The following is a 27,511-nucleotide window of genomic DNA, read 5'->3' on the forward strand; positions in this document are numbered from 1 at the left end:
GCAACGTTTAAGAATGAGGTCTTTTTTTAAAATCATCACTTATTGCATGGATAGTAACAAAAAAAAATTTGCTGTGTTTACACTTGTGTTCAGTAAAATATTACCTGTTGAATTTATTTGGCCTATGCTCGTCTTGTATATTTAAAGAAACACTCACAAAAACATAATCCCCAAAACTTTTCTATATATACACCAGTAATGCAGTGTGGTTGCATTAAAAATACTTACTGAACACCACCTTTACTGGTTTCCAGCCCCATTCTGGTCCTTTTCTGGGTCATGTGACCACTCCTCTCCTTTGCGGCCTCCCAAAGGGGCTGCCATGTGGGGCGATGCCATTTCCGCCAATGTAATAATATAGAGCCTCAGGACGAAGCTCCATAGACTTAAATTGTGAAAACTACTTCCAATCCAGACAAAATCCCTCTGTGGTCTGGCTAATTTGATTAAAGTGACTAATAAGAGGACCGGAATGACAGTGAAATCAAGGGAAAATGGTGACGGGTAAGTATTTTAATACAACTACAACTTCATATTAAGTGCCTAAAAGGGGCAGGGTGTTTTGCACAAAGTCGGGCTGAGGTACACAATAGAGAGGCACTAAGCCTGTGGACAGTCCTTGTTGCTCTAAACTATTGCCTTGCAGTCTTTCACATCCAAAATTCTTTCATTGTTTTCAAAGACAATAACAGGAAAAAACGAGAGGATTGTAGAAAGGCATATTTATTAAAACATGAATATATTCAAGATGCACCATAACAATTTACCCTTTATTCCCTGAGAATGTAACAAAGTTATAAATTCGCTCCTAATTGTTGGTTTTTAAAATGAAAGTGCCAAGGTACTGTAGCACATGAATAAAATCTAGAACGCCTTTAGAAATTAACCCATAGATCAAGTTGGGTTAAAAAAAAATCGCTGTTTAGAAATTAAGAGTCCTCATGACTGCAGCAACATAATTCGTGACAGGCACCTGAATGATGAAGAAACATACTCCCAGAAATGTGTCCATTCCTCAGCGGTCAAGTGACGATAAACGGCGCATCACAAATTGCAGTATCAGAACGACACCCAATGCCATGAGTACATATTTCACACTGTTATTTGTTAGTTTAAGGACAGCATCCTGTTTAAAATAAAAACAGAATATAGGAAAAAGATTAGATATCAGTTCTTAGCAATTTGTGTGGACTAAATAATAAAATATACATTATTCAACTTCAATTAAATATTACAATAATTGACACACTACAATATCATGAAAAGTAACTTGTAGCTGTGAGGCACTCTGAGCAGAATTTTTGGGGAGTAAGACGGGGTAAACAAAAAAAAAAGTATCTTTCAAAGACGACAGCTCTCTTATAGGTGTTTTGTCAACTCGTGTTTTCAGCAGCTCACAGCTTTGAGGTCTCCTTATGGCCTGGTTTCTGGGGGATGGGCACTCGTCCTTTAGGCTATGAGCCCACGATGCAGAAATGCTCCAGATTTTTCCTGAGCGTTTCTGCATCTCCCTGGCAGAAAAAACACATGCGGATTGCACATGCGGATTGCACATGCGGATTGTACATGCGGATTGCACATGCGGATTGCACATGCAGATTGCACATGCAGATTGTACATGCGGATTGTACATGCGTTTTTCTGCCAGGGACATGCGGATGTGAAGCGTTCTTCACATGCATTTCCGCATGCGGGTTGTCAAGCGCTTTCCAAGCGATTTTAGCATCACTTGAAAAGTGCTTGACAACTTGGTCACACTATATAAATTAATGCAAATGGAATGGATTCATATAGTGTGACCGTAAAAGAATGTTTAAAAATAAAAAATAAATATTATACTTACCTTCTGATGGCCCCCGATGTCCTTATCCGATCCATCCTGGCTTGCCGGCAGCTTGAGGTGGACTAAAAGGACCTGTGGTGACGTCATTTAGTCATGTGATGGCTCACGCAACCGCCGACGTCAGCGGTCACGTCACCCGTCACATGACTAAATGACGTCACCGCAGGTCCTTTTAGTCCACCGCGAGCTGCCGGCAAGCCAGGATGGATCGGATAAGGACACCGGGGGCCATCAGAAGATAAGTATAATATATATTTTTATTTTATTCTTTTTTTACAGGTACTATGGTACCCGGGTCCGGAGGAGAGTCTCCTCTTCTCCAAACCCGGGTACCATCCGCACATTGAACCGCATGATATCCGTATGATATCCGCATGTGCACATGTAGTGATGAGGATATTATGCGATTCAATGCAAGTCAATGGCGGCGAAAACGCAGCAATTCCGCAAAACAATTGGTAGTGCACAGCACATGCGGATTATCATTGGGTAACATGGCAGACCTTCTTTTTAAGAGTTTCTGCAGTGGAATTGCCACTGCGGAAACGCTGAAAAAACGCATAGTGGGCACACAGCCTTAGTAACATTTCTGGCCAGTGGTATAGCAGAACTTGTGCTGAGCTTTATTGTTCTACTGTAAAGCCCACCATACACATTAGATGGCTGTCAGCCAAACAACAGTTTGGCCAATTGGCTTTCTCATACACAGAAGCGTTCATTCAGCTTAGCCAAGTGTTCCTGTTTCCTTAATGAGGGAGCCATCACCAGACATGTCTAGTGGCAGCTCATCTCTGGAAGATCAAATCGATCCACAGTCTGAAATCAGACATGTCCGATCAACATCTTCCCTACAAACAGTTGTCCTGGGCTCCCATACATATTAGAGTGCCAGCCAAACCCATCGATATCGTCAGGTTCGGCAAACATTAGTCTATGTGTATGTGGGCCTTATCACATTCAGTTATCAGTGGATTTTTTCGGAAGTGTACACTGTAATTACTATATTTGCATATAGAGATAACAGGGCATTTGAACAAACACAGGTCTCTGGAAAGTAAGATTTATGATTAGGAGAGTGGTTCTGGAAGAAGGTACTGTTGGGGGCTAGGGCTGGTGTTTTTGCAAGACTGATAACAGCTCAGAAGTTGAGGGGGAGGGAATGGTAGGTGAACAGCCAACTGTTTTATAGAAATAAATGGGATGGACAGAGGTGGCTGGGATCTTAGGCGCTAACTCCTCAACCTGGAATATAGTAACTAAGCATACTCAGCGAGGCTCTGTTGATCGATCTCCTTGGCAGCAAGCTGTACACTATGTAAGATAGAAGCTCTCATATCAAGAGAATGAGAGCAGAAAGAAAAAGCAAATATAATTTATCAAGAGTTATCAATTTCTTTTACCATTGGTCATGCACAAGCTGCAGTAATACCCCATTTTTATATATAGGAGATGGATTTTTCAGTTGCAGAAATTTCTGCATTACCTCAACAAGCATTTTGAAGGAGGGTAACATATATAAGATGTATTTTAATTTAATGATTCTTTTAAACACAAATCATTGCGGAAAAAAAGTGAATAGCACCATAGACTTTAATGGGTACATGTACTATCCGTGAAAAACAGACATAACATGTATATGTCTCGCGGATGAAGGAGACACTGTCTGCTCATAAAGGTATTTCAACTGATTAATGGGAGATTCACATCTCGAAAATATAAAGAATATCCAAAGCATATGCCATAGATACCTTTTAAAAACATGTAGCTCTTCTGGGACTTGCAAATATCTTGACAATCAAGCCCAATTCCGCGCCACCAGGAATAGAGAGATGGCTGCAAATGCACGGCTCCCTATGCTCACTTTAATTGGTGTTAGGAAAATGGCCGAGCATGCTTGTTAGGCAATTTTCCAAACTCCCTTAGATGTATGGCCACATCTCCTTTCCTGGAAATGTGACCCCGGGCCCGGTTTTCAAGATGGATTGAAGCACTAGTCCACTACTGAATTTTATTCTACAAAAGGGCACCTATAGGTCCTAAAATGAAAAGTTCATGAGAATTACGGGCATAGCTGAGTCAATGTTTAACTTTCAGACCTCCAGTAATAGAATTTTGATATAATGGCAAGTATATTGATACCAGATGAGGCTATATGATCGTTGTCAATTATAAATTAAGACAGGACATAAAGTAACAAAATCCCTACAATAATAGCTTCTAGATATTAAATAGTGCTGGGTGGACCTGTAGATGTTCGGATCAGTCCGAACATTTAAAAAAAAAAAAGTTTGGTTCGGGTAACAAAACAGTATCTGAACTCAAACCTGGACCCCATTCAAATGAATGGGGGGCCAGAACATCTGGTGTTTCCCAAGCTATCATCTGCAAAGGTTGATAACAAACTAAAAAGGTTACCGCCAGTCACAGACATCGGCTGATAAGAGTACTACTCTTATCATCGTACGCCTGGTCTAGCTGATAGCAGCGAGAGCAGGTGTATGCTGATGAGGGTATTCACAAGCCAGCGCCTTTGCAATAAATAAACAAAATAAATAAAATGGCGTGGGTTCCCCTTTATTTTTGATAACCAGCGCAGGTAAAGCTGACAGCTGCGGGTTGCAGCCCCCAGCTTTATATTGGTTGGTTATCAAAAATAGACAAGTCCCCATGCCATATTTTTAAATTATTTAACTAAATAATAAAAAAAACGGCATGGGGTCCCCCTCATTTTTGACAACCAGCCAAGCTAAAGCAGACAGCTGGGGGCTGGTATTCTCAGACTGGGAAGGGACCATGAATATTGGTCCCCCCAGCCTAAAAATAGCAGCTCACAGCCACCCCAGAAAAGGAGCATCTATTATATGCGCCAATTCTGGCACTTTGCCCTCCTGTCCAATGATCATCCATATGTCCCACAACGTGCTTCAACGTTGCTACATCTGGATTGCATGGCATGATGCAACCGCTCAGCTGTGAATCCAGGAGACACTCTGGTGAGCCAGCTTCAGTGCCGAGCGGTTACGTCAATAAGGTCAGTGGAGTTCATAACAGATGAACTCCGGTCACCTCACTGACGTCAGCGCTCATGAGAGAGCACTCACGCAGCGAGCGCTGACGTCAGTAAGGTGACCGGAGTTCATCGGCTATGAGCTCCAGTCACATTATTGACATCAACGCGAGGCACTGAATCTGAGTTTTTCAGGCTCAGCTCAGTGTCTCATGCTACCTATCAGCCATGCAATACAGATGTAGCAGAGTTGGAGCACATTGTGGGACATATGGATTATCATCAGACAGGTGAGGAATATAGTGTTTTATTATTTTTAATTTCACAGTATTAAATAGGTGAAAGAGGGTATGGAATGTTTCTTTCAAATAAAGGAGTCTATGTTCTTATTTCAATTAAAGGACTTTTTTCTGTTTGTATGTTTCTATTACATTTGACTTTGGGGTTAGTAATGGGGGAGTCTTATAGACGGTCCACCATTACTATCCTGTGGGCTTAATGTCAGCTGACATTACAAAGCTGACATCAATCTCACAAATATAATCCCACTTGCCACTTCACCAGGGAAAATGGGAAGAGCCAGGCAAAGCGCCAGAATTGGTGCATCTAATAGATGAGTCTTCTCTGGGGTGGCTGCAGGCTGATATTTTTAGGCTGGGGAGGGTCAATATCCATGGCCCCCGCCCAGTCTGAGATTACCAGCTTAGCTGTCTGCTTTAGCTTAGCTGGTTGTCAAAAAGGGGGGGAACCTCCGTTTTTTTTAATTATTATTATTTTTGATAACCAGCCAATATAAAGCTGACAGCTGGGGGCTGCAGCCCACAGCTGTTGGTTGAACTTGTGCTGGTTAGCACAAATAGAGCGGATCGCACACCATTTTTTTTCCCCACAGTGTGCCCCAGCCAATCACAGCCATGCCAATACTTGTCATGGCTGCGATACCCACACCGGCAAAACTTGCTGTTTGCATGTGCTACAGCCTTTCAATAAACTTTGTTTGGGCTGCAGGGCACAGACTTCCTGGAGAAGTCAGTGTTCGGGGTCCATGAATAGACACTAGGTGTTCGGTACAGACCCCTAAATTTACGGTTCGGGTTTGCCCATCCTTAATATTAAAACAAAACATGGAAACTAGAAGATTATATTTTACTTCTCGTTTTGGACAGAAAGCTAGTATATATAGTACTGATTAATGTATATCTCAGGTCTTGGAAAAAAAATGAGGTTTTCAACTTACCCAACCACCTTGTCTTGCTATCCACTGTGCAATTTGACTTTCCACTAAATATCTAGCAAGACATTGAGCGATTTTCCTTAAAAATTTATGCTGTCCTTTTTTCCAAATGTAGACCGCCATCCGGTAACCAAAACCAAGCAGGGTTAAAATACGTCCCCAGTTCACGTCAGTTTCAAAAACACTGCAAAAGAAGTTTGTAACCATTGAATTACATTATGGGTTCTTTTAGGGAAAAAAGAAAGCATATGAGGTATTCAAAACAATTAAAAGGAAAATGTGGTGAAGAGCAAATAAAGTACCGTAACAAATCCATATAATAAAAAAATATATGGTTAAAAGGGAATCTGTCAGTAAGTTTGACCTCCCTCATATATATGTGCATGTAGCTCAGTGAGAGATGAATTCATGAGTTCCTTTATATTGTCAATCCGTTGCCTGAATCTTTACTAATCCATGTTTTTAATGCCGTGCAAATGAGGTGTTAACTGCATTGGACAGGAGAATGCATTTAACCAATCAGTTCAACCAATGAGTTCATCTTTCACTGGGTTACATGCGCATATACTGTAAATAGTTTATGGGGGAGGGGGATCAAACTTGCAGAATGATTCATTTTAATTATTTTCATCCATTAATCAAAAAGTAAAAGGAGTCAAAATAAAAAAATATATATTTAGATTCTGCAAGTCTCTGTTGGTGTCTTCTTCAAATAATAGCCATATGACAAGACTCCGCTAAATAAACTAACTTTATATAATCTGTTAAGCCCTTTGAGAAGTGGGCATTATTTACTTCTGTTTTTATGTCCCTCACCTTCCAAGATCTATTTTTTAATTTTTCTATCGGCATAGCAGTTTGAAAGTTGTTTTTTGCGAGAAGTTTTCTGGTTTTAAATTACACTATTCACTTTACCATACGATGTACAGAAAAAAAAAACTGAAAAAAATCCAAATGGTTAAGAATAAGGAAAAATTCCACAGTTTTTTTTTTATCTTTTAATTAACTTTCAGGGGGAAAAAGATGTAGGTGACAAACACATCCCAAGAGTTTTGCTAATAATCTATGAGGTATAATTTGCTTCCGATGATTGTGGCACACAATCAGCACCTGCACCATCCCCTTGTGGTACCATTTAAGGTAAAGTGCTTGCAGTGTAAACTAAACATGGCTGCTTGATCACATTCACAAATTTTGAGGCTGTTGATATTTGATGTACAAAAAGGTTAAATTGTTGATTGATATATGACCTATATGCCATAATTAATCACATAAACGCACCATTATTGATGTAGTAATATGAGAACCTAATAGTAGTATAACCATAGCCAGGGACGGACTGGCCCACCGGAGAATTCACGTTCTCCCAGGCATTGACATCTGCTTACATAGTGTACATAAGACACCTGGCATACAGACCATTCTCCCTGGTTAATTAATCAGGGTGCAGAAGCGATCTGTTACTTACAAATAGTGAGCAGCAGTCAGCAGCAAGCGAAGGCATCATCAGTGATGTGCGCACTGGGTTGTCTAACTCTAGGAGGAGTTGCAAGCTGGACAACCTTCCAGCATGTACATCACTACTCCTCGTGGCTCCTCCCAGAGTTAGACAACCCAGGAGAGCAGTGCTCGCATCACTGCTGACACACTCGCCTACTGCAGACTGCGGCTCGCTATTCGTAAGTATCAGAGCTGTTGCACCGATGACTTTTTATGTCACCACTGTTCCAAGTATTGAACAAACAGGGAGAGCGGTGCAGCTCTTGATAAGGCTAACACTGATTGACCGTATCGCAGCGAATTAGTGTCCTCTACTCCCCGGCTGTACAGCACAGTTCAGGTAATGAGCTGTGCGGTCACTCAGAACGCACGCTCCCATCCCCCACAGTTTAAGCAGCAGAGGGAGATAGACAGCTCCCTGCTACAGCTGCAATGATTGAAGGAGGCCACGCTGCCAGCCTAACAGTGAGTAAGTGCAAATGGAGTGCCTTTAGCCCTGGGTGATAGAGGGGGAGGGGCTAATGCCTTTTTAACTCATCTCTCCTTTCACCCCTGACTGACTGCACCCCCTCCCCATATCACCCTTGACTGAGACCCATCACCCGTGACTGCACCCCTTCCCTGTGTCACCGATGATGAGACCCTTGCCCTATATTATCCCTGACTGCACTCCCTCCCCATGTATTAACACCAACGACTGAGCCCCCTCTCCTCCCTGTATCACCCCTGTCTGACTGAGCATCTCCTCCCTGTATCACCCCTGTCTGACTGAGCATCTCCTCCCTGTATCACCCCTGTCTGACTGAGCATCTCCTCCCTGTATCACCCCTATCTGACTGAGCATCTCTTCCCTGTATTACCCATCTGACTGAGCATCTCCTCCCTGTATCACCCCTGTCTGACTGAGTGTCTCCTCCCTGTATCACCCCTGTCTGAGCATCTCCTCCCTGTGTCACCCCTGTCTGACTAAGCATCTCCTCTCTATCACACGTCTGCCTGAACATCTCCTCTCTGTATCACCCCTGTGTGACTGAGCCCCCATTCCCTGTATTACCCCTAACTAAACTGAGCATCTCCTCCCTGTATCACCCCTGTCTGACTGAGCATCTCCTCCCTGCATCACCCCTGTCTGACTGAGCATCTTCTCCCTGTATCATCCTTGTCCGACTGTGCCCCCTCTACGTTTTTCACCCCTGACTGACTGAGCATCTCATCCCTGTATCCCCCTGAATGACTGAGCCTCCTCTTATATCATCCCTGACTAACTAAAAGTTTTCTTCCCCAACTACTAACAAACATAAAAAGTTATGGCCTTATAGGTGGCAGAGAGATTTCTGTAAAAGTGTATGGGGCATGTGGAGAAAAGCTCTTTCAATATTAGCGGGTACATTCCCACTATTAGTGGGTACATTGACAATGTATTTGCTGCAGAATTTCTACAATGGAAATCCCTCAGCAAATTAACAGCGGTAATATCCCTACAGATATTGCTATGTCTACTACTATGTAATGGTGCACCTTTACCACTGACTTGATCCTTTATGTTGCAAAGGATGAAATCAGTGGTGAATATCCGCAGCATAAATTGATACATTGTTTATGTCTAATCCGCACCGCAGATCAATTAACGCCGCAGGTTTTCTCAGTATATGGATGAGATGTCATACAATCTCATTCACTGTGCTGGTACTATAATACATTGGTTTAGAGGTTAATAGTAAACACATCAGGGGACATTTATCTTTGAGTTTGCACCAAAATGTGGGCACCAGCTCTTTTTAAACCAAGTGTACTACCTTATATTATACCCTGATTTCACATGTAAAGCGCCATGGAATAAATGGCGCTATAATAATAAGTAATAATAATATTAGCACTTTTGACCACACAATTGTATTTTTTTCTATGTAGCTACATAGTGGGCCCCCAAAATGATTTTCTGTGGGGGACCCAAGGTACTCCAGTCTGACGCTGGAAATAGCCACAGGACTACTAAATTCAAGCATCAATTACTCAGCAAAGGTGTAAGTTATTAAAACATATAAGAGTGACTAGCCTTTGTAATAAGATGGCTTACACAATGAGACATATTCAGGTGACGGATCTGCTTTAAAAGGGTATTCCCTTGCAGATATTGGCCTTGGTAGGATTTGTATGTTCTCCCCGTGTTTGCGTGGGTTTCCTCTAGGCACTCCAGTTTCCTCCCACACTCCAAAGACATAATGATAGGGAATGTAGATTGTGAGCCCCAATGGGGACAGTGATGATAATGTTTGTAAAGAGCTGTGGAATATCATGGAGCTATACAAAGTAAGCATAATAAGAAATCCAAATGTACTGTACATTCATGGCTTATCATTGGGGTATGCCATAAATGTTTTACATGGGAATATCCCATTGACTGTAAAGTAATGCTATGATATTTCCTGCATGTTCTTACTGAAGGCTGTAAGGCTTTTTGCACACTGTGCGTTTTTGCGGCATTTTTTCAGCGTGGAAATACGCAAAAATGCTAGGGAATCCTTGTGGCAGCTAATGCAATGACAATCCTGAAGTGCTGTGCACATGATAAGGAATTTTCCTGTCAGGATTGCATTTTCATCTGCAGCATGTCAATTCTTTGTGCGTTTTTGCAGCGTTTTTTACTCATTGACTTCAATTGAGTCAGTCAAATCCGCAGGTATAAAAATATTTGCGGATCTGCTGTGGATAGCCTTCCCTGGCTATTAATATCAGCCCACAGGTGTCTGCCTAGCCTTAGCTGGTTAGAATTTGTAGGGGGACCCCAAGTCAATTTTTTTCTGGGGTCCCGCTGTAATCTAGCCAGTGACAGGACTGACAGTGAAAGGAAAGGCTTTCACTGTCAGAAATTAAAAATGTATAATTATTTTTCATTATGCAGTTGAATCAACTTATTACATTTGCTTGCAGTTTGCTATTCTAGTCTGTTTTTCTCTACAAACATTACTTACAGGAACAGTCTCCCCTGGGTTGTATAGAAATCAAGTGTAATGCTGTCACAATCTGCACAGCATGAAAGTCTAGCACTGTGCTCTCATTCTAATTCGGAGGTGGTCCTCACTGAGATACCCCTGCTGACTCTATTCCCATCTTAATCCTACCTTTCAGTGGTCTCAGTTTACATCACACCTAATACCTGGAGTGCTATGAGACAAAACAGCAAAAAGCATGTTGTTATATCATGTAGAAGGATTTGTCATGTGTTAAGGGAAATCAGAACAACAGAAGGAATGGTTAGGGAAACTGAAAGATTAGAGAATACAGAGAATTAAAGGATCAGAAAGACCAAAGTAGTATAAAATTACCTGAAGACATATGGAGAATGCTAGCCCATAAAGCGGGCTGGGAGGCAGGAGAAAGAATGGAAAAGTTACGCAAGCATGTACAGATCACAGAAAACATGCACAGTATTGGAATAGGTTATAGCTGGAAATAGTCCACAAATACATGTTATGGTCTTGGCTACTAGTTTGCTAAAAAGAATATGTAGTCAGAAAATGACTTTTTCATTATTTAAAGGGAGTCTGTCACCTATAAAACTGAAATAAATCTTTTATACATTCATTATACATGGACATTGTCCACTGAAAACAAAGTTATAGAGGTGAATAATCCGAAAACGAGCGTTCATAAAAGCGGTTAGATTGTAATTTTTGCCCCTTTTAAAAATGCTGCTGCTCACCTGAAAAACATGCAAACCGCTTGTTCAGCGAGTGTTTGGATCGTTCTGTTATCGCCTTATTACGGGGGATGAGCAGTCGACAACAAGATTATGTATACGGACAAAACCAAGATATTAAAGATGCTTGTTCCCTATATAGCTGTTGGCAGCTCAAGTGAAAAGTCCAGCAGATGAGATTGATCTTCGCTCACTAACAAGCCAAATTAAGCCCATCTAAAAGAGCCTAAGGTCTAATAGAAGACTCCTCCTATAGCATAAATTCTGTATAGATGATTTTTCAGCAGTCATTATTAGGCCACATTCACACGTTCAGTATTTGGTCAGTATTTTACATCAGTATTTGTAACCCAAAACCAGAAGTGGAACAATCAGAGGAAAAGTATAATAGAAACTCGTCACTCCTGGTTTAGGCTTAAAAATATGGATGTAAAATACCAAAGGTGTGAACATGGCTTTAGACAGGATTACAATGACAGATAACACATCTCTGTACAATAGGTAACACAGGGTCCACCATTAACAGTAGGTGATGATCACAGCTCCCCTTTTCTTTCCTTTGCAAAAGGAGTGGCAGACATCCCATTGGTGCAACCTGTGTAATTGAGCAGGGGCCTAAAAGGCAAGGGGCCCATTACCACCTCCTAATCAGGGGGAATTGTGCAATTATATGACTACTGGACTGCAGGGGGCCCATATACTGTTCTTGGTCCCTCTTCTGTCCGTGTCCTCTTCTGATTCAGAGCGTGCTTAGAATGCTCTTCTTTAGAAAGTCAATGAGTCAGCCGTCTATAGCTGCCTATGTGTATTTGACTTCTGAAAAGTCATCTGTATGGAACAAGTAGCAGGGTCTAGAATTAGGCTTCATAACCAGTGTAAAAATGGCAACATTTCAGCATTTATTATATTTTTTAAAAGATAGATCGTGAAATAGAAATTCTTTTTAAAGGTAACACACAAAGAAGCTTCCTAATGCAAATAACCCAGAAACTAACCCTAGATTTATTGCAGCAGTGACAGATTTTGCAGTGGTTTGATTTCTGCAGATGCAATTAGAACTAAGCACAATGTGCCAAGTCATTAGCTGCATGATGATGGAAACTAAATAGTAACTTTTCACAACCTATAGGTAAACATTTAGAAACATTTGTACATATTCCTGACTATATAGGGCTACAGTCAGCCTTCCTCATACTGTGATCTGTGGTTAGAAGCATGCCCCAGCACTCTGACTGACAGCTAGTGGTACAGAGTGAGCTTGCAATCAAAGTGCCGGGCTTGCTTTCAGCCGTCACTCACAGTATGGAGAGTAGTGTTGTGAACGATGATTGTAGGTGCTACGTGCATGCCCCCAATTACTTAAAGGCGGTGACCCTCAGGATGAAATAATTTAAATTTTTTCGCACCAGTCGCACTTTCAGTAAGACAGCGGAGAAGCATTGTAATACTATTTACCTGCACATTAACACCACATCTGCAGGTAAATAGTGCTTTCCAAAGGTGACAGGTTCTTTCTAACTGTGTTCATTCCAGGCAGCAATACAGATTCTCAGCTTTTCTTTATTACCCAAGAGCAAAAACGAATCCCGGCACTCACATGTGGTGAATTAATCTTGTTTATTCCACATCTCAAAACGTTTCAGCTCATTTGTTTTTGCTCTTGGATATATCACCTCTCCTCGTGCACCACGAAAGGATTGCCGAGGGCCCACCGCATTTTGAACGTTACACTTCTTTATTACCTGGCAGCTATCTTTTTGAACAAGTCATAAGCATTTCCCAGGTTGGGGTCCAAGTCTTTCAGGAAATTATCGAAGGTTGACTCATATCGCTTATATATGTCATCACCAATTGTAGCTAACTGCTTCCCCAAGGTGTCTATATTACTGTGGAAAAAGGAAAAACAATAAAAATCAATCGTTATACATTTTATTTTAATTTGTCATTTACAAAACACATATGATAATTATACCTGTTTTGTTAAGTAAAAGAGTTGTTTAATGACAAACATTGTTGAAATACGACTATGGTATGCCATCACCTTCCGATTCAAAAAGGTCTCATTGCTATGACAGTCACTGTGTGCTGTCAGATCCAGGCAGCCACATAATTTGCCAATGACATTGGGACCATTGGAAAAAGGAGAGTGGAGTCGGCATGAAGTGACACATACTTTCCATACTGCCATTTCATTCTAGTGATTGGTGGGATTTTCCTCATGACACCAGTATGCCTTTTTGACAAGTGGGCTCTTTAGAATAACAGCTGTAGTGATGAATGATATCAATATTTCATGCTTTAGGTTTTCTCCTATGAGCACTTGGTATACAGTGAAGCCAGCCACAAGAAAAAGAAGGGATATGAATAGTTGTCGAGGAGGGCTGCAGGTGTGTAGAAAAGGCAATAGCAAGTAGAGAAAAGCTACTGAAAGTTAGTGCAAAGAAATTCCTTGCGGCGCTGATGAAGTTAAGGAGACCGAAAAAACAAAATATTAAAAACACTTCAAGTAGAAAGTTGTTGGAGGAGGACAGACATAAGAAGTGCAACCCCCATTATAGACTGCTTAAATGCAGGACAGATTTAAAGAGCGCAAAGTATGCAAAGTGAAAAAATAGAAAAATTAGACATGCTAAACATGGAAAACCAGGTCCAGAATAAATGATTTATAAAACAAATGCCACATGTGATATGGCATATAATACATCCCAGATGAAAGAAATGTGAAGGTCATAATGACATTGCTTAAAATTCTCCCCCTCCCACCCACAAAAAGAAATTTGTATACGATAATATATAAAAGACAAAATAGGATACAAATTAGATGGCTAGCAGATGACAAATAGTTATTGGTGAAGAATAAGTACAGTTAGCCGTCCTTCACACGTCCGTGTTTTAACACATATGTTGAAACGGTAACGGTGCCATTAGTGTTTTCCGTCAGTGTCTCATCAGTGTTTTTCACGGATGGATAAAGAGAGAGATGATGAAGCTTCTCCTATACTTTGCAATGTTAGACACGCACAGTACATGGATGGCACGTAGATGCCATCCGTGTGCTGTGCGTGTTTTTCACGGGCCCATTGACTTGTATTGGCCCTTGTCATCTGTGCTACTGGAAAAAAACAGACATGTCTCGTTGCACGGACACATGGTCTGTATAAAAACATGGATGTGCATAGCACCATAGATTATAACGGGTACGTGTGGTATCCGCCAAGAAAACGGATGCTGCACAATTTGGAAACATGGAAGTGTGAAGGACGCCTAAAGAGAGAATGAACATGCCAAATGTGATACTGTCCAAATAACCGGACTATCAAATCAAAACAACACAAAATAAATAATGGCACAAAAATAAATTTGCACAAGTGATATAAGAAATGTAGCAAAAAAACCATCACATGATGGCTAATAAAAATGTACCAGGCCCATGTCAGTAGCAGATACATACAGGGACAACTACAGTGGAGGCTGCAGCATTGGGGCTACAGTAACTTCATTGGATAGCTGGATTTCCTTGTCCATTTAGACCCAGCTCAGCCCTGACCGTGACAAATAAATGGTGTAATTCACTACATAAAAAAGCCTGCATTTAAAGAGAATCTGTCAGCATGATTTTATAATCTAAAATAAAAATATGGCTATAATGGCTCATTAATACAGAGGGGTTGGGGAATCACAGACAGAGGAGAAGACCCAGTGTACAGTCTGACCCCTGTGCACCGAAATCTAATTAGCAAAAGTGTCCAACTGGTGATGAAAGAAGAACGTGGATTTCTTCACCAAAATGATCTTTTTAGTCAGTGTTACAGCACCATTACAGCCATGTCTTTACACTACAAAATCATGCAGACATGTTCTCTTTAAAAAGGTGGACATTCACTTAAGGACAATGAAACTGACCTCTTACACAATTAAGGTAGACATTTCACCAAATTTTTCATGTTGAACTCGACACCATGCAATTGTGGCTGCAGAGAAGAATAATGCATTTTTTTTTTTTTTTCTAATTTTGGCTAGTCATTGCAAAGATATTAGTATTTGGTACTGATATATCAAGTTTTTTCCCTATGTCCATAGTGTTATTACAGAATTTGGAAACCTAAGAGGTAAAGAGGACCACAATATTTTTTAGTTTACACTGTATATATCTCTAAAGAGGGGCTGAAGTGCTGATTTATAAGTTTTTTCCATTTTTTTTTCTTCACTAAGGGCTTTTGAAGTTTAGGAGACCCAAATCTGCAAATGTCCCCTTTTCTCTTCTTCTCTGAAGGCATTTACTTTTCCCCCTGTATAATGCCGCTCAATCATAAGAAGGCAGCATCATATAGGTGAAAAAAGCAAAAGCTCTCAGAAAAGGTCAAAATCACCATTTTCAGTATTATCTGGTGACACTTGAGTTTCACCTTATCACACCAAGCTATCTTCATGCCAATTACTTACTGTCATTACAGCAGCGGGAGGGGAGAAGCTCTTTAGCAAGAGAGTACTGGATCATTGAAGATCATTGTGTGATCAGCATTTGTCACACACAACGCTCTGGATCTAATACAGGAATCTGGGCATATCGTCAATCTCCTTATTCCTCGATATCTGCAGTAGTTCCACAGCATTGTATGTGACAAAAGCGACTCCCACAATAATCTTCAGTGCTCAGTTGTTCACTCACTCTCCTCCTAACCCAGTGTGGTAAGGACATTACATAGCAGCGGTCCTTCTCTCCCAGAGTTGTAATCACAATAAGCAACGGGAGTGAGACATTCTCAGCGTGAGCAAGTGATCCACATCAATTCTCACCAGATCACAATGAAAAAAGCCTACTTTGACCTGATCTGTGTCCATTTGGGCAGTGTCAGAGGTGGAAAAGTAAACACCCTCAAAGAAAAATCTCTATTAATGCCCCTTTGGTTGGGGGAACAGACATTGTATCGTTTGATCCATAGACCTAAATCGAAAGGTGGTATGGCCTGTCTCCATTATGGCTCTCCCTACTTGGACATAAGGGGGTCAAAGCACTGCAGCTGTGCCTTAAATGCTTTAGGTTAAGCGCTCACAATGAGATTTTGGTGAGGTTTTGAGGCGGAGTATTTTCAATGGGATTTATAAAAATCTCTTGCCCACTGTGATACAGGGAAAATATATATCTTTGTATCGTGTTAGCCAGTAGATAGAAAAATATTTAGATTTATGTGTCCTGAGTGGTTGATCAGATGTCCTTTTCAGTTAGCCATTAAAAGGTAACAATTTGCAAGCTACTATTAGACTACTCAGGTCTCTTCATCAAGCAGAGTATAACACAAAATTTGAAGAGTCACATATTTATGCACATCAAGACAAAGAAATAATGCAATAGATGGGACAAGTGACGTAAAGAAGAAGTATTATTATAGGAGAAGTTGTGGCCATAAATATTGGAATAGTTCATAGATAAGGAGTGCGAAAGTTTTATTATCCGGTGATTGAGGTCCGGTCCAGGGTTGTGATGACCCCACAGGTTTGAGGAGCACATTCCTTAGTTGATGTAGAATGACATAAATCCATGCGACACATTCATTACTGCTCTGAAGGTGTCAAAGATCATCATGAGTTTATATTCTTAAAACTTTTCTGTCTCTTTGAGATTTGAAATGACCTTGTAATACCAGTAATTTCATGTCGGCGATGCTGTGATCAGGGAAACAAAAATGTTTGGCCACAAGTAGATCTATTCTTTTTTCTTTTATTGTGTGGCGATGAGAATTCATCCTTGTTCGAAGTTTTTGCTCTGTCTCCCCTACATACAGACCCCCAGAGGGACATTTGGTACATATAATTAAGTACACCACATTAGATGTGATGCAGCTGAAAGTACCTGGAATCTTGTAGTCCTGATGTGAGTTGGGTATCTTCATTTTGTCTGTGGTCATTATAAATGGACAGGTTTTACATTTTTTCTGGTTGCGGGGAAAGGTTCCTGTAGCTGGTGGAGATGACAGGGAGCTTCTGACAATGATGCTTCTTAGATTTGGGGGCTGCCTGAAACACAAAAGTGGGGGGTCTGGAAATATGGATTGTAATAAGGCATTTTTATGTAGTAAAGGTTGTAGTTTCTGTGCAGCTTCCCTTAGCGCCTCCAGATTTGGATTGTAGGTGGCTACTAGAGGCATCCGGTTGATTTCTTGTTTTGCTTTGTAATGAACAATGAAATAGACATCCCTGTACCAGAAGCCAATCGACCGTCCTACATACCTTAAATAGGACAGTTTGCATTCAAAACACACAAAAAAGCTCTCTTGTCTACAGCCAAGCCATCAGATACAATCGGATACGTTCCAACCCTATGGATAGAGACAAACACCTTGGTGGCCTCAGAAAGACCTTTTTGAATCAGGGCTATCATCCAAGAACAATTGAGAACCAGATTACAAGAGCCACCACAATATCAAGGAATCACCCCCTACATTACAGAACAAAACAAGAAAGCAACCGAGTGCCTCTAGTAGCCACCTACAATCCAAATCTGGAGGCGCTAAGGGAAGCTGCACGGAAACTACAACCTTTACTACATAAAGATGCCCGATTACAATCCATATTTGAAGACCCACCACTTCTGTGTTTCAGGCAGCCCCCAAATCTAAGAAGCATCATTGTCAGAAGCTCCCTGTCATCTCCTCCTGCTACAGGAACCTTTCCCTGCAACCAGAAAAAAATTTAAAACCTGTCCATTTATAATGACCACAGACAAGATGAAGATACCCAACTCAAATCAGGACTACAAGATCCCAGGTACTTTCAGCTGCATCACATCTAATGTGGTGTATTAATTATATGTACCAAATGTCCATCTAGGGGTCTGTATGTAGGGGAGACAGGGCAAAAACTTTGAACAAGGATGAATTCTCATCGCCACACAATAAAAGAAAAAAAAGAATAGATCTACTTGTGGACAAACATTTTTGTTTCCCTGATCACAGCATCGCCGACATGAAATTACTGGTATTAAAAGGTAATTTCAAATCTCAGAGAGACAGAAAAGTTTAAGAATATAAACTCATGATGACCTTTGACACCTTCAGAGCAGTAATGAATGTGTCGCATGGATTTATGTCATTCTACATCAACTAAGGAATGTGCTCCTCAAACCTGTGGGGTCATCACATCCCTGGACCAGCCCTCAATCACCGGATAATAAAACTTTCACTCTCCTTATCTATGAACTATTCCAATATTTACGGCCACAACTGTTTAATCCTTCTCCTATAGCAATACTGCATTATGTCACTTGTCTCATCTATTGCATTATTTTAATGTCCTACTGTGTATAAATATGCCACTCTTCAGATTTTGGGTTATACTATGCCTGATGAAGAGACCTGTGTAGTCTCGAAAGCTTGCAATTTGTTACCATCTTTTCAGTTAGCCATTAAAAGGTATCAACCACTGAGGACTCTCAAATCGTAATATTTTACCCACTGTGGGTTTTTTTTGACACAGCATAAACTGACCTGCAGTGTGTGTTTGAATTCCACAAAATGTCAATTTCCCTTGTGAATATGCAGAGTTTTATATGCAGATTTTCCATACAGAATTTTATTAGTTTCGGAAATTCCACAAGTAATAAGACACTGTGGAAACACACTATAAATGCATGTAATCCACACATGACTATCAAGAAAGTTTTGTCAAAGTCAAATAAAGTATCAAAAACCAAGCAATTTTAGTTAAAATATGAAATACCAAAAAGAAACAAAAAATCGCAAAGTCAAAAACGTGATAAAACGCAATAAATAAAACACAACCTAATTTATATAATGGTGTGTTTTTTGCTCTTCTTGGGGATGTAGCCTTAAACCTCACTAATGTCTGTATATTGTGCTCAAATGCTTGGTTGTCTGCATTTTTATATCAGACTGGTACCTGTCACATTGTCTTGCATCTTCTATTTCATCACCGAGTGGTTTAATATCCTCATTTTCACTTCTCATTGCTGCCATGTGAAATGTGTAACTAAGGAAAACGGCCTCTGCCTGCTGCTCTGTAGAAATAAAAACATTATACTAATAAATTAGCCTTCCATCCAGGAACCACAATCATGTTACTACCAAAAAAAACAAGAGCAGTCACTTTGCTTAGTTACATGGTATACAACAACAGTACGAAACAGTACAAAGGAAATAAACGTTTAGCAACACAACTTACTACTCCTTAACACGTTACATTTGTTTTCAAACAATTTAAAAAAAAAAAACGAACTCTTAAAGGGGTTTTCTCATGAACAAAAGTTCTTGGAATAATAATAACTTCAACAATTTGATGTGTTTAAATAAAATGTTCCTGTGTTGAGATAATCTTATAAATGCTGTGTACTGTGTAATGGCTGTGTCTGACTGTGCAGTAACATGGTCTGATCATACCACATCTCCTGGGCAGAGGAGGAGCAAAAGACTATACAGACATTACAGTAGGGGATCACAGAGGATTCTTTCTTTGAGGTAAAACATTGTTTAAAAACAGTCAGTGAAATGTTCTACCTCACAAAAAGAATCAGCTGTAATGTCTGTTTAGGCTTTTGCTTCCTCCCCTGCCCAGGAGCTGTGGTATGATCAGACCATTTAATGTACACGGTCAGACACAGCCATTACACAGTACACAGCGGGGCATATTTATAAGATTATCTCAGCACAGGGACATTTTATTTAAACACATCCGATTTTGGAAATTTTTATTATTCCAAGATAAATTGATTAACCCCTGAAGGATCCTGGGATTTTCCATTTTTGCATTTTCGTTTTTTGCTCCCCTTGTTCCCAGAGCTATAAAGTTTTTTATTTTTTGGTCAATATGGCCATGTGAGGGCTTATTTTTTGCGGGACGAGTTGTACTTTTGAACGACATTACTGCTTTTACCATATCATGTACGGGAAAATGGGTAAAAAAATCCAAGTACGGTGAAATTGCAAAAAAAGTTCAATACCACAGATGTTTTTTTTTTTTTTTTATCACGTTCACTGAACGCTAAAACTGACCTGCCATTATTATTCTCCAGGTCATTACGAGTTCATAGACACCAAACATGTATAGGTTCTTTTTTATTTAAGTGGTGAAAAAAAATTCCAAAGTTTGCTAAAAAAAATGGCGCCATATTCAGAGACCCGTAGCATCTCCATTTTTCGGGATCTGGGGCCGGATGAGGGCTTATTTTTTGTGCGCCGAGCTGACGTTTTTATTGATACCATTTTGGGGTAGATCCAATGTTTTTATCGCCAGTTATTGCTTTTTATTACAATTTTGCGGCGACCAAAAAAAGTAATTCTGGGGTTTAGATTTTTTTTTCGTTACGCCGTTTACCGTTTGGATTAATTCTTTTTTTATGCTGATAGATCGGGGGATTCTGATCAAGGCGATACCAAATATGTGTATGTGGTTTTTTTTTAAATTACTTTATTCTGAATGGTGCGAAAGGGGGGTGATTTAATCTTCTATATTTTTTTTTTATATTTTTAAAAACTTTTTTTTTTACACTTTTTGCTTGCTTCTATAGTCTCCATAGGAAACTAGAAGCAGCAACTGTCCGATAGCTTACTGTACCAATTTTAAGATGTTTGTAAGAATTTTCTGTTCTTTGCATCTGCCTATATTTGTATCTTTATTCAGTGGGAAAGACTTTGAAGACATCCTTCCCTGTTGACACATTACTTTGTGTACAAAATATAAATGTAATAATAATTTTATTCATATAGCGGCAACATATTGGGCAGCACTTTACACTTAAGCGGGGACATCACAAGATGACACATAATTCAACAGTCACAGGAGGAGCGAGGGCCCTGCTTGAAAGCTTACAATTTTTAAGGAAATAGGTGGGAAACAATAGGTAAAAATTGCTTGTCATGTATGGTCCAGCCATCATTATAATAAGGCATTTCAAATAATGCTGCATGATCCAGTCACCAGCCAGTATCTGTGTCACGGGTGTGTCAGGTGTGACAGACTGTCGCTCTGGAGCTGGCTGTAGAAGGTCACTGTGCTTGACATTGCAGACACCTTCTTGATTCCCTCATCTCTGTAGTATAGTTATATCCTTCTTCCCTTAGGACCCAGCAGCGACCTCCACCTTCTTCTGCTGATTGACACACCCTTGCTGGGTAGTTAAATAGTTTCAGTTTCTCAAGAGAGTTAGTTCTATGTACCTCTGCGTAGGCTTGGAGCACTAGCAGTTGGCTAGTTCTTCTCTGGTGCCCTTGGAGGACAGTTGGCCTTATCTCTCTGGTGTCTGCTCAAGCTAAGTGTATCTCCTTTGTTTGTCTAGCTTGTTGTCTTTAGTTTATAGTGGGGCTTGACTAGTGCTCCCACTTTACCCTCCCTATCTAGGGCCAAGCTCTAAGGACATTCAGGGCTTAGGTCCCCCCTCGGTGATAGGTGTGGAACCTATATGGTGATGATAGGGTAGGCAGGGTGATATTAGATCTGCCTAGGGGTCTCCACTCCCCCATTCCCTAGTGTTTGGGCTTCCTCCCCCTCTTCCCTTCGTGCTCCACTTAGTCTTTCCCTCACCTTGCCTGACAATCTGTCCAAGTACAATTGTCAAGTGCTATTGGGTGCAAAGAGGAAGTGGTCACAGATGAATAGGAGGGATAAGGTTCTGAGTAAAATTTAGAAAGAGGGAACAGGGGAGAGTTAGGTTGGTGAATTGAGGCGATAGTCTTAAAAAGAGATGTTTTTGAAGTACATTTAAAAACATGGGGCTATTAGTTGAATCATCTGAGGTAGTGCATTCCAGAAAACTGGCACAGCATGAGAGAAGTCTTGGAGAGGGAATTGGGAGGTTTGTACTATGAAGGATGTTAGTCTGAGATGAGTTGTGAAGCGGAGAGAGGTAGGGTGACAGACAGAGATGAGGGAGGAGATATAGGGTGGTGCAGAACTGTGGAGATCTTTGTGGGTGATTGAGATAAGTTTGCATTATATTCTGTAGCGAATGGGCAACCAGTGCAATGACTTGCACTGGGTAGAGGCATCGGTGTAGTGGTTGGAAAGAAATACAACCCAGGCTGCTGCATTCAGGATGGTTGGAGAGGAGAAAGTTTGGTTAGACGGAGACCGATCAGTAGAGATTTGCAGTAGTCCAAAAAAGAATGATTTAGAGCGAAAATGTATATACAGTATTAAAAAATAGATTGTTCATCGTGCAACGAGAATATGAAGCTGTCCTTAATTGTGTTGGGTGCCATTGCAATGCTGCTGACCATCAGAAAAGTGCATGAAAAAAAGGGAAAGTTGATAAGCACAACCAAAGTTAAATAAAAAAACACCTTATTTCATAGAAGTTAAATAATTAAAATGCACATGTTGATGACAAAAAAAACACTGTCGCATTTCTGGCACTGCCTGCACACTTAGGCTTAGATGATAATGAAATATTGTGGAGGCAAACTTAAACCTCCACCAATCGTGTGAAAACAATAATTATAATTCTGCAAATATACATCAGAATAAACAGGGTCTGACTGGCAAAATTTGGCCTCGGGCGCAATCACAAAGCAATGGCCCTCAAGTTGCAGAAGCCCATCTTTAGCTTGCTTATCTCTGGCCGCAGCATTAAAGCAGCAAAGGTAGAAGGCTTTAATCCTAATGGTGGCTGGCAGGGCTGCCATCAGGGCATTCCTGCCCTTACTGCTGTATGGGGCCCGGTGAACAGCTGTAAAGAGTTCGGGGCCCCAACTCTTGTGCTTCTGCTCACCGGGCCCCAGGGTATCGGCTGCTGGCGTGCCACCGCCAAACTACATCTCGGCGCAGGGAGCTTCAGGCATAGCCAAATGGCTGTGAGAGCTCCCGGCCTCCTCTGTGATGTGCTGGAGACGGCGCATAAGCGATGACGTCAATGCGTACTCGCCGGGCCCATCATAGATCACCAGGATGTTGTTCAAGCAGTGGAGCTGCGCTTGCAGGGGATCATATGAAAGGTAAGTATGAAAACCTTTTTTTTAATAGAATTAAATGAATTTGATAGGGGTGGGGAGAGCACATGATGAACTCGGAGAGGGGGGTGGGGAGAGCTAATGATGAATTAGGAGTGGGGGTTGAGCAAATGATGAAACGGGGGTGGGGAAAGCAAATGAATTGGGAGTGGGGAATGGGGAAAGCAAATAATGAATTGAGGGTGGGGGAGCACAAATAATGATGAATTGAGGGTGGGTGTGGGGAGAGCAAATGATAATGAATTGAGGGTGGGGACAACAAATGATGAATTTGGGTGGGGGAGAGTAAATGATGAAGTGGGGGTGGAAGAGAGAGAGGACATGACAAAATGAATTGGGGCAGAGGGGGGGCATGTAAATATAATGAATTGGGTGAGGGGGCGTTGAGGATGATAAAGTGTGATTGGTAATAAATTGGGGGAAAGAGTACAGGTTCTAATTTAAATATTTATTAGGTGGGGAAAGTGGCCATTTACATTTAGTGGGGACACAGTGGTGGATTACAATTTATATTTGGAATGGTGGGTTGTATAATATCTAATTATATGTTATTGGTGGGTGCACTTCAGTAATCAGCTGCATATTGTAGAAAATGGGAAACATGCTCTAGATAACTGTGTGTTATTTTATGCAGAGACGAGTCCTGGTTGGAAGAAGTGATGGTGGTCTGTGATGAATGAAGGAGAAAAGCGAAGATGAAGGACTTGAACTAGAGACGTCAGTGGTGAGTCAGTGTTTTATCTGTAAACTGACACTATACACTATATACAGAGCTCCTGTGTATAATGTCACTGGTGATACCTGTACACTGACACTGTACACTGTATATTATGTGCAGAGCTTATGTGTATAATGGCACTTATGGAAATATTAGTATTGTGTTTTTTTATTAATAATCAGTATTGCAGTATTTGGTCACTATGTGGTGGTAATATGTGATCTGATCATGCTGTGGCAGTATTTGTTCCTTTTATGTGGTATTATTCGGTCACTAGTTGGTGGTAATATGTGGTCTGGTTATGGTGTGGCGGTATTTGTCCCTTGTATGTGATATTATTGGTCTTTTTAAAAAATTTATGTGACACATTCCCTTAATAAATAAAAATATACCTAAAAGTATTGGATATTATAAGAAATATTTAATAGGTTAGAGTAGAGTAGGGCCCTGACAGAAGAGTCTACCTTGTCGTGGTGGCGGCTTAAAAAATCTTTGGGCCAAAACAAAAGCTGATGGCTATGAATGTGATATGGTATTTTATGGGAATTGGTAATGTGTGATTGGTGAGGACATGGTGCAAAAGTAGGCATTGGGACTGTGGAAGGTTCAAAGGATGGAAGCGGAGCTGGGGTGGAGACTGGGCGGAGTCTCAAGGGGCCCGGAAATTTTGCTAGTATAGGGCCCTGAAATTCCTGGTGGCAGCCCTGGTGGGTGGTACATAGATATGTGAACAGAACAGAGCTTACTACATAGATACAGGAACAGAAAGAAATTACAGCACAGATACAGGAACAGAACCAAGCATACTACACAGGTATATGAACAGAACTGAGTTTACTACATCAATATGAGAACAGAACTGCACTTACTACATAGATAGAGCTACAGAACCAAGCTTACTACATAGATACGGGAACAGAACCAAGCCTACTGAATAAATATGGTACCAGAACAGAAATTACTACATAAATACAGGAACAGAAAGAAGCTTAATGCATACATAATTGAGCAGAATTCAATTTACTACATAGATGCGGGAACAAAAACAAACTTACTACATGAATACAAGAACAGAACCAATCTTAGTACATCAATATAGAAACAGAACCGTGGTTATTTCATAGATACAGCAACAGAACCAAGCTTACTGCACAAATATCCGGGGAGAATGACTCCTGCAGCGAGTGGGCCCCGGAGCTGCACTCAGAGAGCGGTCTCCTGTCACTCACTGAGTGCAGCACAACTCCTGGGCCCACTTGCTGGAGCGAGCCATTCTCCCCGGCTCCTTGGAGGGAGCGGTTACATGGATTACAGCGGTGGACACTTAAGACAGATGAGTATATGGATTTTTTACATTTTATTCTTATTTTTACAGGTGGACACTGCCAGAGCAGACTACTACTCTCATCATGGTCCCCTGCTGTTGTTGATCGCAGGACCGGCAGGGAACAATGATGAGGGCAGCATTCAGCATCTGGCACTTGGGAACAGCGCTAACTGTACTGCTGATTCCCAGACGCCGGTACGTATGCTCATGATTAGTGTTGAGCGAATTTGTTTGGCATTTTAAATTCGTGTTCAGAGTTCCGGCTTGTTCACGCCAAAAAGTCGGCTCCACCCACAAACATCACTGATTTGGGATCAGCGTGACAAATCAGGGATGTTCATGGGCGGAGCCGATATCTTGGCACGAACAAGCCGAACCCCCGAACACTAACTTGAAATGCCAAACAAATTCGCTTAACACTACTCCTGATGTGGCACACAGGCGGCACACATGTGCCACACAGGTGCACATGGACACTGATATCACCAGTACTGGTTTTCCGGTACCGTAAAATTCAGAAAGCGTGAAAAAGCCCTTAGGGATATTGAGCTGTGTGAAGACTTCTCTTTTGTGCCCTGAGCTGATGTTTTTAGTGATACCATTTTGGGGAAGATGCAATGTTTTGATCGCCTCGCATTGCATATTACTGCCAAAAAAAATGTAATTCTGGAGTTTCAATTTTTTTCTCAATATTGGCATCATGTCACAAGCGTGCGGATGGGCGTACAGAATGGTGCAGTAAAATGCTGCTGTCAGAGCTTCCGAACTTATGTTCAGAGGAACCTGTGTACTGTTACTTTCTTCCGTTGTAGGAAGAAAGACCTAGATGAGACATAGGGAGAAGATCAGAGCACTAGTGTTGAGCGAACATGCTCGACACTGCTCGGTACTCGCCCGAGCATCACGCTACTCAGGATGTTCGGCGAGCACCGAGCATTTCCGGGTTACTCGGGCGGGAGCTCGGGTCTCCGCCCTGCATGTTTGGCGCTCTTTACAGAGCCAATGAACATGCAGGGATTGCCAGCCAGTCACTGTAATGCTGCAGCCATGTTGGTTGTGGGCATTACAGTGATTGGCTGGCCGCACAGCGTCACCTCGAGTATTTAAAACCGGGCGCCGCCATCTTGGACACAGTCGCTCCGGATTAGACAGTGTAGGGACAGCGCTGCTGATTTAGGGAGAGATATAAACTGCGAAATAGTTAGTGTAGGGTCTGTAAAGGCTGCCAGAACAAACAAACAGTCCTTTTCAGGACTAATATCCATCCCAGATACCAGGCAGGCAGGCTGTATAGGAGACACAGTGGTTATACCAGCAAACGCTGCATTACAATCCTGTGTGCTCCTGTTGCTCAAATTGCTGGACTTAGCACCAGGTGTCGGGGGCCAGGAAAAACCCTTTTTTTTCCATCTAAATCCTTCTTTTTTTTTCCTCCTTCACACTGTACAAATACCAGTCTTATTAACCTTTTGGTGTGTCCCTCTCCCCCCCCCCCCCAAAAAAAAAGCGTGTCTGATTTTTCAGACACAAATATAACTGTTGAAAATAGTCTGGTGTAGGCTAGAGAAACAGAAGTGTTGTTTTGCACTTCCACGGTTCAAACCTCTGTATTATCCATTTTGGGCCATTTGTATCTAAAAAAAAAACACAGTTTGAGTGTGTCGCTCACTGTTCAGCCGCAAATATCTCTATTTAAAAAAGTATGGTATACCCCAGTAAACAATAACTGTGGTTTTGCCATCCCACGGTAAAAATCTCTATTATTCAGGTTTTGGTAGTTTTTTCCGTAAAGAAAAACAGTAGTGTCTCCTGACTGTTGTGACACAAAAATATATCTGTTGAAAATAGTCTTGTGTAGGCCCGACATCCCAGTGTGGTTTCGCAGTTCCACGGGTCAAAATCGCTGTACTATCCAGTTTTGGGCCTTTGGTATCTAAAAAAAAAAGCAGTTTGAGTGTGTCGCTCACTGTTCAGCCGCAAATATCTCTATTTAAAAAAGTGTGGTATACCCCAGTAAACAATAACTGTGGTTTTGCCATCCCATGGTAAAAAATCTCTATTATTCAGGTTTTGGTAGTTTTTTCCGTAAAGAAAAACAGTAGTGTCTCCTGACTGTTGTGACACAAAAATATATCTGTTGAAAATAGTCTTGTGTAGGCCCGACATCCCAGTGTGGTTTCGCAGTTCCACGGGTCAAATCGCTGTACTATCCAGTTTTGGGCCTT

At 41.1% G+C, this 27,511-nt stretch overlaps 1 protein-coding gene across 3 annotated transcripts in view; it reads right to left on the minus strand.

Moving 5' to 3' along the window:
- Positions 1-707: 707 nt before the first annotated feature.
- BAK1 (BCL2 antagonist/killer 1) overlaps positions 708-27,511 on the minus strand; it is a 118,426-nt gene continuing 91,622 nt past the window's right edge. For 2 of the 3 annotated variants that reach the window (XM_073670637.1, XM_073670638.1), the window contains 4 exons: positions 19,181-19,298; positions 13,027-13,170; positions 6,088-6,268; positions 708-1,126 (listed from right to left, as the gene is read on the minus strand). In XM_073670637.1, coding sequence (XP_073526738.1) covers positions 1,016-1,126; positions 6,088-6,268; positions 13,027-13,170; positions 19,181-19,298 — 554 coding nt within the window. In that variant the 3' untranslated portion in view covers positions 708-1,015. The remainder of the gene's footprint in view (positions 1,127-6,087; positions 6,269-13,026; positions 13,171-19,180; positions 19,299-27,511) is intronic. The other variant, XM_073670639.1, reaches the window with a different exon arrangement.

The sequence above is a fragment of the Phyllobates terribilis genome, unplaced genomic scaffold (assembly GCF_046119375.1).
Source record: "Phyllobates terribilis strain yellow unplaced genomic scaffold, ASM4611937v1 Scaffold_2__4_contigs__length_985480577, whole genome shotgun sequence".
In the NCBI taxonomy this organism is placed as follows: Eukaryota; Metazoa; Chordata; class Amphibia; order Anura; family Dendrobatidae; genus Phyllobates; species Phyllobates terribilis.